Here is a 14,499-nt window from a genome sequence, read left to right on the forward strand (position 1 = left end):
GGGGGGGAGAGGGGGGTGAGGGTACAGGCATTAGCCAGGAGCCGGAGAGAGGGCTGATTGCGCGGCAGTCATCACGCTCCCCCCCCCCCCAACCCCCCACCCCACCCCCCCCCGTGACAGTTTTATTATCTGCCGGAATGTGTGGGGAGCCATTTCCACTAATGACTCCGACAGCTTCCACACCTCCAGACAAGTGAGTGTGGCTGACATTCGGCTCAGCACGCCAACAGGCGCACCGTGTCCGGGGGAGGGGTGCGGGGGTGGGGGGGGAGGGGGGGTGGGGGCTGGGGTCGGGGGTGGAGGGGGAGAGAGCAGCACTGAGGTTTCGCTGTCTCCTTCAGCTCCAAGCCTCCTCAATCAGTCTGGAGGTCCTGGCGCGGCCCAGGCTCCCAGCCATACGGCGCTCTGCTCCAGCTTAGCCTCTCACCAGCCTGCAGAAGCAGAAAACTTCTAAACTTGGGGACCTTCTGCACACTTTGAAGAGAACGCTAGCATCTTCAAAGGGACTGTAACCAAAGAGAGGCAAAAGGGTGGGCTCCACACGAGAGAATCTGTCAGTGAATTGTTCAAGCAAACGTTTTAGCAGTGGAATTTTCAGACCTGATGTAGTGAGACAAACCAAAGAGAGAGAGAGAGAGAGAGAAAACAACACAGAGAACCATCAGTTTGAAAACAAAATCGTGTATCATGTCACTTAAAGTAAGCAGACCAAAAGTAGACCTTAGCTTTTCTCTTTTTCTTGTTATATATTTTTTTTATTTAAAAAAAAAAGCTATTTCTGTTAAAGCCCTTTTGTTTTATCTTTCCCTTTTTATACACAAAAAGCAGATGAATAATTTTTATAGTGACTGCATGAAAATCTAACAGCTGTTACTGCATAGCTTCATATGGAGTGGTTTCATATAATAGTTCATCATTACCCCCTGAAAAATTGGAGCTGGAATTACTGACTTGTGGATCACGTCTACCTCTGATCTCCTCTCGATGACTTCGGGTCATAGGATAACTGCAGAGGAGACCCTGTTCGCTTTTCATGGGGGTACCAATCACGATTTCTGCTGTTGGTGCCTTGCTCAATTACACAGAGGTCAAGCTCATAGTCACTGCTTCCAAAAATTGACGTAAGCCACCTAGTGGTATTAAACACCCCATTTACAGCCAATCGAGCGGGGGGTTCAGAACAAGTAGTACTTGTCAATAATGCTTCTCATCTTGGTTTTATGTGGCTCTCAGTATCAAGTATCAATTGGACAAAAGGCATTGCTAAATGCCGCACTCTCCATTTCAGAAACCACTTTAGAAGTCCACTTCATTTCAGATGCAATTTTTTCATGTTTATACTTTACTTGCATACTTGCACTTGCACATAACAGAGTGAGCACACATCTATCTGCACACCGTGTCTACATTTATCTACAATAGTACCATAAATTTCATTCCAACATTTTAAAATCTCATTCATCTCATTCTCATGCTCTCCGCTACTTGTCATTGTCTTAATTTTGTTAATCAGGAAGTCTCATTTTGATTAAAATCTCTTTTGCAAGACATCATATAATGCTCGATGAAAATATTCAGTACAGGATTCCTTTTTTCTAAAACCAGATGCATTTATGTGAGATTAATTTATATATCATAATGATACATGTACAGTACAGTGCCCAGGTAATTTTGGGCAGTAAGCCTCCCTGTACATGTTTCTGGCAGTGCCATCACATGTTACTGTAGTGAGCGTGTGAGCGTATGCGTATGTTTTATTTAAAAGGTGAGGATGGCTGCAGGCTGGTATGAACTGGTTCAGTGCTGTCGGGACCCAGCGCTGGGTCAGGGGTAGAGGGACTCTGCCGTTCCAGTTCTGCCCAGTGACTGCATGTCATTCGCGAGCTGCTGAAAACTTCAAGTGTTTACAGGATACAGTGCTCTGAGTCATATGATTTCCCAGCAGCCCAATGTAAACGGGAGGGAGGCACTTTAAATGCGACTATGGGATGGAGGGGAAAGTTTACGTGGCTTCCTTTTTTTTGGCACTCTTTCAAGTAGTGCAGGCGCATATCTATAGGATATGCGCTTGCATTTTCTACTTACTCTCTGCCAGACCTTTGATTATGTATGGAAGCATAGCAAGGCCAGTTGATTACAGCCTTCCCGTAACTTACTGTCTAAATCAGTGGCTTTCAACCCTGGTCCTGGGCTACCCCTGTTTGTGCTGTTTTTTGTTCAGACCTTTATGGCAATTCCTGAAGCATCATGAGTTGCTAATTGGTCTTAATTAGAGACTTCTAGGGTCTAATGAGAGATGATTACTCGTTCAATGACATGTCAGAAAAATGTTCATGTTAAAAGGCATTGATATTCCATATTAATTTCAAGATATTCAGCCAATCAGGTCAATTTTAGGACAACCAATGCTTTCACTTTCTGATACGTGTCACGGTAAATGCCTGAATTCAGAAGAGATCACATTTTATGTTGATTACTTAATTGATAGAACAGCTGAAATCAATAAGGTCTTAAATGCTGAATGTGGAAACCTGGCCATTGATACTGAAATCATATATGGAAAATGAAGAGTTCAAGGACAAAGCAAATGGTAATTAGCCAAATCAGCATGCCCCGAGTGGTGGCAAGCTATGTATCTAGAGCAGAAAAATGGGCCATGTTAAAGCTTTAATGCCCCACACTGTATTTCCAGTACTGCCTGCTAGAGGGCACTACTGTGCTACTTGTGATTCACTGAACCTGTGATCTCTGCTGTTTCCTGTCTGTCACTCCTGTATTATTACATGAATAAAAATCTTGAGGTAGTGCACTGCAATTTCCACATAGGTTAATTCATTCATTCATTCATTCATTCATTCATTCATTCATTTGTTCATTCGTTCATTTAAATGGGTTCAGGCCTGACAAAAGAAGCTTAATGCATGATTTTTGTGTGCTTTATTGGAGAAGATAAGATTAATGGCTCAACCATTACACAAAATTTGTAAGTCATACAATATCATATGAAAAATGGGTAAATTGAAATTAAGAGCTTTTTTGAAATATCCAATGCTTTCCCCAACTCTTTGAATATGGTTATACTATTTTCATCATAATGTTCGGGCACCAATAACAGCGAACGAAAATTTAAAATGACTACCTACTGCCATCTTGTGGTAAAATTGTTATTCACGGAAACCAGGCCCCGGAGTGCATGAAACGTCAGTGCTGCTGAGCACCTTTGCCTTCTGGCCTTCATAATCAAATTAATAAATATTTACATTAAAACCTTTGGAGTCAAGTGCAGTTTTAATATTGTTCAGCACATGTATTCAATTTGCCAGTCACAAGATCCTTATCTCCTTTAACTATTAGTATAATCTGCTTTCTCTTTGCTTAACAGTAAGCTGTCTGGTGAATTGTAGTAAAGTAAACTTACAGTAGACATCATTTATTGGGTGTAGTCTTGGTTGCTGTTTTCAGTATTGCATGCGGCAGCCATTTTATACATGCTGCTCACTGCACCAGGTGTTTTGAAAGACTGCTGTGGATTCTATGACAAAAGCAGGCACTCTAGGCCCCGGCGTGCTTTCAGCAAAGCAATTATCCAAAGATTTTGTCTCAGTGTCACACAATGGAACCACGCACACACACATATATACACACACAGACACGCACACACTCACACACACACACTGGCACACACACACGCACACATATACACACACCCTCAAGCAAACACACACACACTCACACTAGGCCTCTCCTTCAGATGTTGCATCAATCAAAGCCTCTCTGTTTCTAACAGCCCTTGTCACGATCCCCAACCATTTCCATGTAATCCACAACAAGGGCTGATCCGTTTCAGGATTTTGTGCCAACTTCAGTTCTTAATTATTTAATTTGCCCAGTCATATCTTGATCTGAAATTTGTACAAGCATCAGCTACAGCCACAGACTGCATGTTTATCCTAAAGATTTTACTGGGCTCAAGTACAGGAGTGAACCAGCGTAGTTCATAGAGCTGTCAGAGAACTAAAACTGAGGTGACTGGTTGGAACGAAAACCAGCATGTGGACCGGCCCTCCAGGACCAGAGTTGTGCACCCCTGATGTAATCTCATTCTAATAAACCAGCAGAGATTCAAACTCTTTCTTTGAAGAATGTGTCTGCACTGAATGTCAGTTTATGCATCAACTTATTCACCTCCAGGAACAAATACAGCAGGTACTTTACAGATGGAAAGTATCATGAATTTTTACAACTGGATATTGCCTCTTAGTCTCTTAGATTAGTGAATGCGTCATCCCAAATTCATTGTGATTTTAGTTTTATATTTTAATTCATTTTAAGTACTTAATTTAAATTAACTTAATTTCCAAATGATTAGAAATATACAGATATAATTTCATATAATAACTTTATATTATAAGGGTGCTGGGTGTTTGAACAGAATGTTTTTAAAGTAAGTGTCATGGCTCTGCCTCAGATGAGTGACACAGCTGAGAAGATGGCAGTAATGAGTAATTAAAAATGCCACAGCGTTCTCAAAAGCATACCAAAGCACATAGCTTTATTACTGTAAAGTGAGTTTACTCACATAACTTTAGCAAGTGTGCCATGAATGCATTTGCACAGATAATATCGTACAACAATAACCAAGTGGATGAGATGAACCAAGAGGACAGCCATCAGAAATGCAAGCAGAGGCCATGTGGTAGTGATCCATTACTTTCTGCAGCCAGTCACATTGATGAATCTAAATCCCATTGATTACTAGCTTTACGGTCGTGATCTTCATTACTGGTCCTGGCGGGTCGCAGGGTCAGCTGGCTTTTGTTTTCACCTTAATATCAACAGTTAACTGTGTAATTGACCGCTTCAATTGATCAATTAAGAGCTAGTAACAACAAAAACCAGCAGACCCGGTGGTTTGCCAGGACCAGGAATGTAGATCACTGCTTTATGGCACCACAATACAGACAATCCTCTAAATGATTGTATTTCTGACAAATACACCTAGGAGTTGCAGCGTTGTTGAAATGTGGTCATGCATTAAACATCCATAAACTGTAGAAGATTTACAATGTCAACTGGACTCAATCAAGATGAGTTCTAATTGGAATACAAACAAATGCAAATGTTTCTTCACAAAAAAAAATGTATTGTAAATTATGCTTTTTGATTGCAGAACCCATTAGACCGTGTTTGAGAATAAAAACACTAACAAGTTTAAGGGTGAATGTTGATTGAATGTAGGACCACGCAGTAATTTACAGGGAAAATGAAAGCAGGTGTATGATGCTGTATGAGGCATGTGCTGCATGCAGCGCGGTCTACATGGGCGGGACAGAGCCGGGCAGCAGGTGCGGTCTGTCCTGGGTCAGGGAGAAGGTCTTCCCGTTGCCGGAAGACTCCTGGGGGCTCTTGGCCTCGCTGCTGCAGCCCTGGAGCCCCCTGGACACGGAGGCCCGGGTCCCGGATCCCCCAGGGCGCTGCTCCACCTGCGCCCGCACCAGCAGGGGGCCCTCGGCCTCCTGGGTCCTCAACGAGTCAGAGTCCTGCTGAGACACGGGCGTGGTGTTCTCGCTGGGACTGGGCAGCAGGGTGCTCGCGTTGGACTGCGGGAGACAAGGAGACGTGAGAGCACAGCCTGGGGACGCCCTGCGCTGGACTGCTGCTGTGTGGGTCAAAGGGCATTTCCCACAATGCACCAGAGCCAGAGCGCTGCTGCTGTGTGGGTCAAATGGCATTTCCCATAATGCACCAGAGCCAGAGCACTGCTGCTGTGTGGGTCATAAGAGTATTTCCCACAATGCACTGGAGCCAGAGGGCTGCTGCTGTGTGGGTCAAAGGGCATTTCCCACAATGCACCAGAGCCAGAGCGCTGCTGCTGTGTGGGTCAAAGGGCATTTCCCACAATGCACCAGAGCCAGAGCACTGCTGCTGTGTGGGTCATAAGAGTATTTCCCACAATGTACTGGAGCCAGCTCACAGCTGCCTTGTGCGTCGAAGAGCATTTCCCACAATGCACTGGAGCCAGAGCACTGTTGCTGTGATACAGTGATATGAGAGAGAGTGCCAGTTGCAGTCTCATACTCACGTGCTCTATAGACCCACTGCTACCAGGCACCACTATCTTCTTCTTCCTGGCCATACCAGGGTTCCAGTGGCACACCAGGCTGTCATTCTGTACGCTGTAGTTCTTGTGACCAATCAGCCAGTAGGTCTTCATTTTGCCTTTTCCCTGAGAGTGAGTACAATGCAGGCAGCAGGGCAACAAACAGTATGCCGCACGCACGGTCAGTGCCCAATAATGAGATGAACACTAAGTGTCTGTGCTTTACATTTCCACTCATTGTTCTACAGATCACTATCACTCCAACACTCACTCGCCTGTGGTAACTCCTACCGCACCTCTTCAGAAGGCTTCCATCAAATGTCAGCTCAGAGTTTTTAATGGTTGTTAACTACAGCACATCATTAGCCAAAATGGCAAAATAATAGACTGGGCTAACTGCGCTTGCGCAAATACAGGCAGAGTTAAGAGGGTGTTAGCATTGTGCTACAATTAAATTCGCATCTGCATCGACCCTCACCAGTTTACACAAGGTACGTTCAGTCATTCAAGCATGTGAGGAATTCAGTGTTTATCATTATCTACACTGCCTAATCAAATGGGGAAAAAATTGAGTCTTTATAGAAATCAGTGAGAAATCATTTCGAAGGGATGCCATTTTGCATTATGAATGGTATGGCCATTCCAGCGTGTGAGAAATGGAGTCTGACCTTGACTTCTATCTCTCCCCTGAACTCCAGCTCGTATGCGTTGTCCTTCATGAGGGCGATGTAGGTGTCCGAGCTGGCATGGACTCTTTGAGCTGTCGCACAGGAACACAGGGGCGGCACTGCAGTTTCATGTCTATTTTGGGGGTTAAACAGTGGCTCCAAACCCTCCCAAGTCTATGACCCATTTAATGAGCAAATGCAATTTCTGTGGCCCAATACAGACTAACATACCTTCAAATATGGTAATAAAATATTTCACCAACATGTATCAAAGCAGCTATATTTACACTGTAACTAGTGCTACATGTAACTAGGCAGTAGTCTAATTTACCTGGTGTATACTGTATCTATGTTAAAGGAGTATAACACACAGGAAGTTGTTTGTTCACATGTATTCTGCAACCCAGCAGCTGGTCCCGACACACAGTTTAGGAACCACTGTTGCAAATGATCAGGTAAAATAGGTAAAATATCACCCCCTTTTTTGACATGCATATGTTGTTACTTTGTTTTAAAAACCATGCAGGGGCGGCTTTGTCATGAACTCAAGGAACTGAAAGCCAGGCTGGACTGAGAGAAGACTAACCAGGTTTTCATGCACCTGTCTGAGTAGCCATCTCAATGGTACTCCAAGTAAGACAACGTATTCATGAAAACACTCTCTGCCAGATTTAAAAAAACTAATCAAAACTGACAAGCAGGCACTCTCTCAGTAGCAAACAGTGCTGAATATAAAAAAACCTCCCGTGAAGGATCAGAAGGAAGCTCCACCTACGCAGGCTGGTCGACTCCATCCGAGAGGCAGTATTGACCGTGTCCCCAAACAGGCAGTACCGGGGCATCTTAGACCCCACGATGCCTGCTACACAGGGCCCTGGGGGCAAATGGCACAAGTGTTAATAACAGAAATTTACTGCCATCCCATAATATGAGGAAATGTAATAAGGTCCCCTTGCCTAACAATACTTCAGTTAACCGAACATCTTACATTTTCAGCAGCTTAACAAGATAATAATAGAGTTTGGCCAAAAGTGCGGTTACGCAGCGCGATGTGCATGAACTTAATCCTCGGCCTAAAATGAGCCCCCTGGGCGTGATGGCTATGGCACTGATGGTTGGTGATGGCGGTGACTCCGTCGGCAGATTCACTGATGGTGGTGACAGCTATGGTGGTGAAGGCAATGGCGGCAATGTGATAGCAGTGACAGTGACGGTGATGATGACAGGGTTTGCATGGACTGCAATGGTGGTGATGGCGATGGGGGTGACAGCGATGGCGGAGATAGCTATAGAGGTGGCGACGATAACCATGACAATGATAGCAGTGACAGCGACAGCGAGATAGGTCACACACCCGTGTGGATGCCCGCACGAAGCTGCAGCCTCTTGCCGGGCATGTGGGGTATGGGCACCTGCCGCACTGCCGCCACCAGGTCCAGGGACATTTTGGCGATCTCGTCGGCATGCTTGTCCCCATTTCTCTCCGGCAGGCCGCTCACCACCATGTAGGCGTCGCCTATGGTCTCCACCTGTTGAGGGAGGGGTATGGGCCATTTTGGCTCAATTTTTACAGTCATGCCATGAAACATCATGTTAAATTCTGGTCAAGCGAGATTTCTCCCCATTATCGAATGGTAAAGTATGTGTTTTGATGCCATTGCCCACACAGACAACACTACCAGTTGTGCATGCCTGCACTCCTCTGATACACACACCCAATGTATGACAACTTCACATAAAACAAATCTCGCAGCATACATCAGGCGAGCTAGCACCAATCAGAGAACAGATATATCCGTAGTTGCTAACTGTCGGTGAGCTATAGGAGCCTATTCTGTCAGCAAGAGGAACTGATGCAGGAGCAAACCTAGATACGCTCACCAACTAAAGCTCACCTAATACTGTATTGACCAGTTCCACCACTGCAGACCTGTAGCCATAGTCAGCTGATCACGGGTATTTTTGATATCTAAACTCTCACAGCAAGCACCTATACTGACTAAGCCAATCAGGAACAAGTCATGTCACCATGCAGTATGTATCCCTTAAACAGCACAATTTATACGTCAGTCTTGTATTAGGTCCGTGTGACCACACTGTGACTATACAAGGAATGCTGACTTCACACCATGATTTGGGAGGCCATGGTGTTATTTCCTGGGCTTTTATTTATTCAAGTGTCATTAACATCACATACTAAATTTCCAGTAATATTCTTTTCCTGGTGCTCCTGGGTGGCTCCTCTGAATAAGGCAGTTATTCTAGGGAATGATTGGGCATTCCAAATTAGGGGAAAACTGAGATCATAAAAATGTAAAAAAAAAAAAAAGTTTTAGATCATTCGAAACTGTAAAAAGATACACCTGCAACATGGCAATTGTAAAATAAAAACATATTTTTATATGTAACAGGTGTAAATTAGTATTTCAGAGAACACATGTAGGTCCCGTGCGTACCTTGTAAACGTCATAGGAGTCGATGCGTGTGTCAAAGCACACATACAGGTTGTTCAGCATCTCCACCACTTGCAAGGGAGTGCAGGAGGCGGAGATCATTGTGAAGCCCACTATGTCTGAGAAGAAAATTGTCACCTGGAAAATGAGATGAGAAAAATCAACACATAAACAAATCCATGGAGAATTTTCATCAATCATTTGACTCATCCCCAACAGTTAGTAGCAAATATAATATGTGTGGCGGAATACTGTCCGTACAATACTGTGTAGTACCATTAAACTACAGTTAGTGCATTATAAAATAGAGACAGGAATTCTAAGTATACATCCTTACAAAATATTACTTTTGTAGTAGTATTACTTATGCGCACTTTCACAGCATGGTATATTAAACGATATCATAATATCCGCAACCACTGAAAATAAATGTCCTTGACCAAGCATAGTTTGACAAAATTATTATTATTATTGTTGTTGTTTTTGTTGTTTGGAAGATAGGCAGCATTTATGACCACATTTTCTTCTCATGGAAACTGTGTCAGAGCTGCTTAGAGGGTGAATAGACACAATTTTGCTAAGGAGAGTGTAATGCTTTAGGACCCAGCTGTTAGCCACCCTGGATAAGAGGCACACCATTTTCCCTCGCAGATCCTGTTTTATCTCCTACTGAATATGTAAAACCATAATTATAGGTAATTACTACAACAATGAGAACAAACAAATTGAATGCGTTCATAAATTATGTTACCCCTTTTCCGACATATCTGATAGAGTGGGCTTTTTTCTTCTAAATGGTCTGTGTGTGTTTGTGTGTGGAGAGAGGTCTTTGACATGAAAGAAGTACACTAAATCTGAGAAAAATAAAGTTACATCCCTTGAGAAACTTGCCACAAATTTGTATTTGTAGATCAGCATGATCTTTAAAGAATCAGAAAAGCCCATCACACCAAATTATTGTTTCTGTTATTTCATTACTGAAGTATAAAATGTTACTTGTACAAGTGATATGTTACATGTATAGGGGAAAATGTTATTATAACTGATGGCTGTGTGCTGCTAGGTGCTGCATGCTACTGTGATGACCGTGCTTGTGTTTGTTACTGTGATAGCTGCGCTTGTAGAGGTACTACATGTTACTGTGATGGCTGTGCTCTGGTAGGTACTACATGTTACTGTGATGGCTGTGCTCTGGTAGGTACTACATGTTACTGTGATGGCTGTGCTCTGGTAGGTATTACATGTTACTGTGATGGCTGTGCTCTGGTAGGTACTACATGTTACTGTAATGACTGTGCTGGTAGGTGCTACATGTTACTGTAATGACTGTGTGCTGGCAGGTACTACATTTTTCTGTAATGACTGTGCTGGTAGGTACTACATGTTACTGTGATGGCTGTGCTCTGGTAGGTACTACATGTTTCTGTAATGACTGTGAGCTAGCAGGTACTACATGTTTCTGTAATGACTGTGAGCTAGCAGGTACTACATGTTACTGTAATGACTGTGCTGGTAGGTGCTACATGTTACTGTAATGACTGTGTGCTGGCAGGTACTACATTTTTCTGTAATGGCTGTGCTCTGGTAGGTACTACATGTTACTGTGATGGCTGTGCTCTCGTAGATAAGCTGTGCCTCGCCTTCTCATAGCTTTCTGCTTTGACGTGTTTCTGTTGACGCAGCTGCTTGGCCACAGATTTGGGCAGCATTTGGTGCAGGAGGTCCTCGGCCAGGCGCCTCTGCTGCTTGAGGTCCTCTGTCCTGTCCCTCAGGCTCTGCGCATAGTTCTGAATCCACTCGGTCATCTGCTTGAAGGACAGCAGCACTATGGGATAGATGAGGCAAGCGATGGCCAGCAGGCAGAACTTCAGGCTTAAGCTGGACAGGAAGTCCCTGGATTTCCGCTGGAGCGCTTGCCCGCCCTTTTCCAGCAAGCAGTCCTGTATGTCCACCAGTGTGTCAGCGAATGGCGGCACAGCAGGACTGATGGACGCAGAGTTAACCCAGGGCAGCAGGACCAGATCGTGAAACCACTGCTGGGTGGAGTTCAGCCTTGGACTGGCGTTTTGTATCCAGCATTTGTGAAAGGCTTCAGACTGCAGCTTACCAAAGATCAGGCCGCTGAGAGAATGGTACCAGGAGTTCTGAAAGCTTGTTTCATGCACCAACAAGGGCGATTCATTTAATTGGTAATTGAGTTCTTTGAATATCACCAGCTGTCTTAGAGACAGAACGTTGGCCCAATCAACATTCTGCCTGACTTTCCCGATGTCCTTCTCTAGATCCCCCCAAAACCTAAGAACACGCAATATTGACAGGGATAGGGAAGTTACGTTATCGACGTCCGTGTTTCCTGCTCTCTGAGTTGCATCCATGAACATGACAATGTCATCTTTAATCTCCACGCAAAACTGAGTGAGTTTATCATCGCATGGAAGTCCCTGGCCATCATTACGAACCTGCATTTCTTTACAAATCTGGATAACCAGGTACGGAACATCTGAAGCTGTTAGAATGCAAGTTCCAGGTTCTGACATGTCACCTGAGCCTGCAGCAGTGCATCGACTCCGCTCATTCTGAAGCGCTCCGACGAGGCCGAGTATGATATTAGTCCGGCAAGATGTGAACTCCTGAAACGCATCCTGGGTGGTTCGCCACAACTCCATGTTTGCACTGAGGTCCACGGACACCGAGCCCAAGAGAGACAGAAATGAGATCACGCAGGCTGTCAGAATGCGGCGAACCGTGCGGCTGCTCGTGACCCCAGTGGAGACAGAACACCTAAACGAAGGAAGACAGCGTAGAGACAACTAGCCCAAAAGTAATTTTTCGCCCTAATACATATGTTACGGCTTACAAAAAAAACCATGCGATATAAATTCTTGCAGGCTGTACGTTAGAGGACAATTAATTACAACAACATAAAATAAATGTTGTTGAATCATTATAAATCTGATTGTCGAAACAATGCCAAATAATGTTTTGACGTTTTATATCCAGTGTGGGGTAGGCTACTGGGTTGCTAACTTGTAACATGAACAAAAAAGTGTTACTGTTTTTAAATAACACTCATAAAGAAGAAAAAAGAAATTTACTGGCATTTGTAGTCCAGTAAAATTAAACCCGTGTAATTACATATCACAATTCAATAAAATAATTTAATGAATTCCACTTTGTGTAGCCTAAACGGGTTAATAATGTCAATGATTAATGGCCCTTAGTCTCGCATAACATTCTCCAATTTTATAATATTTTATATAAAAGACTTTATTCTTATTCTGATTATGATAATAATAATACTATTTTTACTATTATTATTATTATTATTGTATATGTTTATGTATATTATTTTATTAAAAGTATAGCTAAATATTATTAGACTAATAGTAGCTAAATGTTGACATTATTTTTGATGGCCGAAATGTAGCCTATGTGTTTACACACATGCATGGAACACAGTGTTATTCATATTTAGCATTTTAAAGTTAATCAAACTTGATTTGATAAATATATATGCTATATATTTTCGGTTTATTTCAAGAGAATAACTATACTGAACTATAAAGTTTTTTTTCCGTTTCATCTTCCTACCACGCGCAATTTACCTGCAAATCTCACAGTCACTTTCCGTGTCTTCTAGTGATTTTGCTGATGGTCTTTTTCTTGCTTTAACCTTCCTTCGTTGGATTTTAGTAAATGTACCTTTCATAGAAGCAGAAGATAGGGTTCCAGAAGCAAAACAGTCCTTTTTCTTGTACTCCACTGATGACATCGGCTTTCCCCCTTTGGATTAAATACAGTACGGAAAAAGAACTCGATTTAAAAAAAAAAAAAAAAAAAACCAGAATTAGGCTATCTGTCTATAATGAACAAGTATATCATATTAATTATGGATACTGTGAATTTTCACGGTTTTCTTTTTAAATGATCACTTTCCATTATAATAATCAACGGTCTTTTCTATTGTGATACAACGCAATGAACAGCGACGTCCGCTCCATGTTTGTATTATGTGAAATTGATATCTGCCAAGCACGCGGAGTGGGATGCTGCTAGAGAGGTCCATTCAGTTCATTCAGTTGCGGGACAGGGCAACAGACATCTTCAGACATGAAAGACATCACACTGTTATTTTTAAGACGTGTGAAAATCCTTATTTTGTTGCATGTGCTAGATAAATTCCATGTTTAGAATGTTTTACACTACTATTTCCTGATATCCTTTTTTTAAATGTATTTTTCCCCAGAAAGCCAAATGTGGAAAATAAGTAAGATAACATCCGTTTATGGGGCCAATTAAAAGGTAGAATAGGCCTATAACGTATAGGAGTGGTATGTTCTTGTTTACAATAAATTATTGGACAGCCTTACAGACTCTGAGACCTAAATATGCAAACAAGATGGCAACATTCATATCTCGGGATCACGCCATGCTAATATTTTGAAGTATCAACGGGCTAGATTATTGGTTTTGAGTGGGCAACAGGAGAGCAATTTTTTTGCTACGGATAATATTCACACCCCCGATATTGCCTGCTCGCCGCACTGTGGTGTTTGAAATAGGCAAGTATAGACATGGAGTGCATATACAACGCGTATTGATAATTGGGGGTTTAATGGTCGTCCTTTGAGGCTATTATACTGTAACACATAGCCCTTTAATGCATTCCTGTCTTTTCCACGTACCAGATGCGATTCCTCTTATCTTCAGGGAAGTAGGCCTATGAGAATAATTAGTAGTTTTACCTAAAATTATGCTTCTGGAAAAAAAAAAAAGTCTGAATAAAGAACTTACCGTTGAATACTGGAATAATTGCTGCAACAAATTAAGCTTTTTAATGATTTACCTAAGGCCAGGCTCACCAACAAGGGAAGCCTTATCATTATTAATTTTTATTTTAATTGTGTTCTCTACCCAGTGCATGGAAGCCTTCCCTTCCGTTGCGACGTCAGAGCAAACAGAGCCAGCACTGGCAGGGTGCAGGTCTGATGACATACCGTGGTGCTCATCAGGATGGGCCAGCAGCATCGAAATCTTGATGTCAAGACCTGCTATTTAATCTTCAATAATAGCTACATTACATCTACATTACGTCCTAACTACGAAGCTGGATCGACAGTGCTTTTGATGGTAAACTGGCCTTGCAGTAATTACTCACAAATACATGCAGGGACGCTTGGGCCATAGGAAAACATTAGCAGGGTAGAATAATTATGTTAAGGTAGGTATGCAAAGTAGTTTGAGCTCATTTGTGATCTTCAGACTACACATTTATGTT

At 42.7% G+C, this 14,499-nt stretch overlaps 1 protein-coding gene across 2 annotated transcripts; it reads right to left on the reverse strand.

Moving 5' to 3' along the window:
* Nucleotides 1–4,535: 4,535 nt before the first annotated feature.
* LOC118207811 (receptor-type guanylate cyclase gcy-13) lies at nt 4,536–13,983 on the reverse strand. Of its 2 annotated transcripts, XM_035381881.1 has the most exons (9): nt 12,827–13,983; nt 11,764–12,002; nt 10,862–11,046; nt 9,225–9,359; nt 8,123–8,297; nt 7,544–7,642; nt 6,769–6,860; nt 6,083–6,226; nt 4,536–5,600 (listed from the first exon to the last, which is right to left on the reverse strand). In XM_035381881.1, the coding sequence occupies exons 1-9, from the start codon at nt 12,991–12,993 to the stop codon at nt 5,316–5,318; spliced, it is 1,521 nt and encodes a 506-aa protein (XP_035237772.1). In that variant the 5' UTR covers nt 12,994–13,983; the 3' UTR covers nt 4,536–5,315. The 2 variants fall into 2 exon arrangements, with proteins under 2 accessions (XP_035237772.1, XP_035237770.1); XM_035381879.1 differs by having other exon boundaries at nt 10,862–12,002.
* Between the last annotated feature and the right edge of the window lie 516 nt (nt 13,984–14,499).

This window comes from Anguilla anguilla, chromosome 11 (assembly GCF_013347855.1).
Source record: "Anguilla anguilla isolate fAngAng1 chromosome 11, fAngAng1.pri, whole genome shotgun sequence".
NCBI classification, from domain to species: Eukaryota; Metazoa; Chordata; class Actinopteri; order Anguilliformes; family Anguillidae; genus Anguilla; species Anguilla anguilla.

Bases quoted from the DNA above. Each gene is read 5' to 3' on its own strand.
- LOC118207811 (XM_035381879.1), bottom strand. From the start codon at position 12,993: ATGTCATCAGTGGAGTACAAGAAAAAGGACTGTTTTGCTTCTGGAACC. The intron at 12,003-12,826 runs GTAAATTGCGCG...TCCTTCGTTTAG, and splicing joins AGTGACTGTGAGATTTGCAG to GTGTTCTGTCTCCACTGGGG. The intron at 6,861-7,543 runs GTAGGTGGAGCT...CCTGTGCGACAG, and splicing joins GATGGAGTCGACCAGCCTGC to CTCAAAGAGTCCATGCCAGC.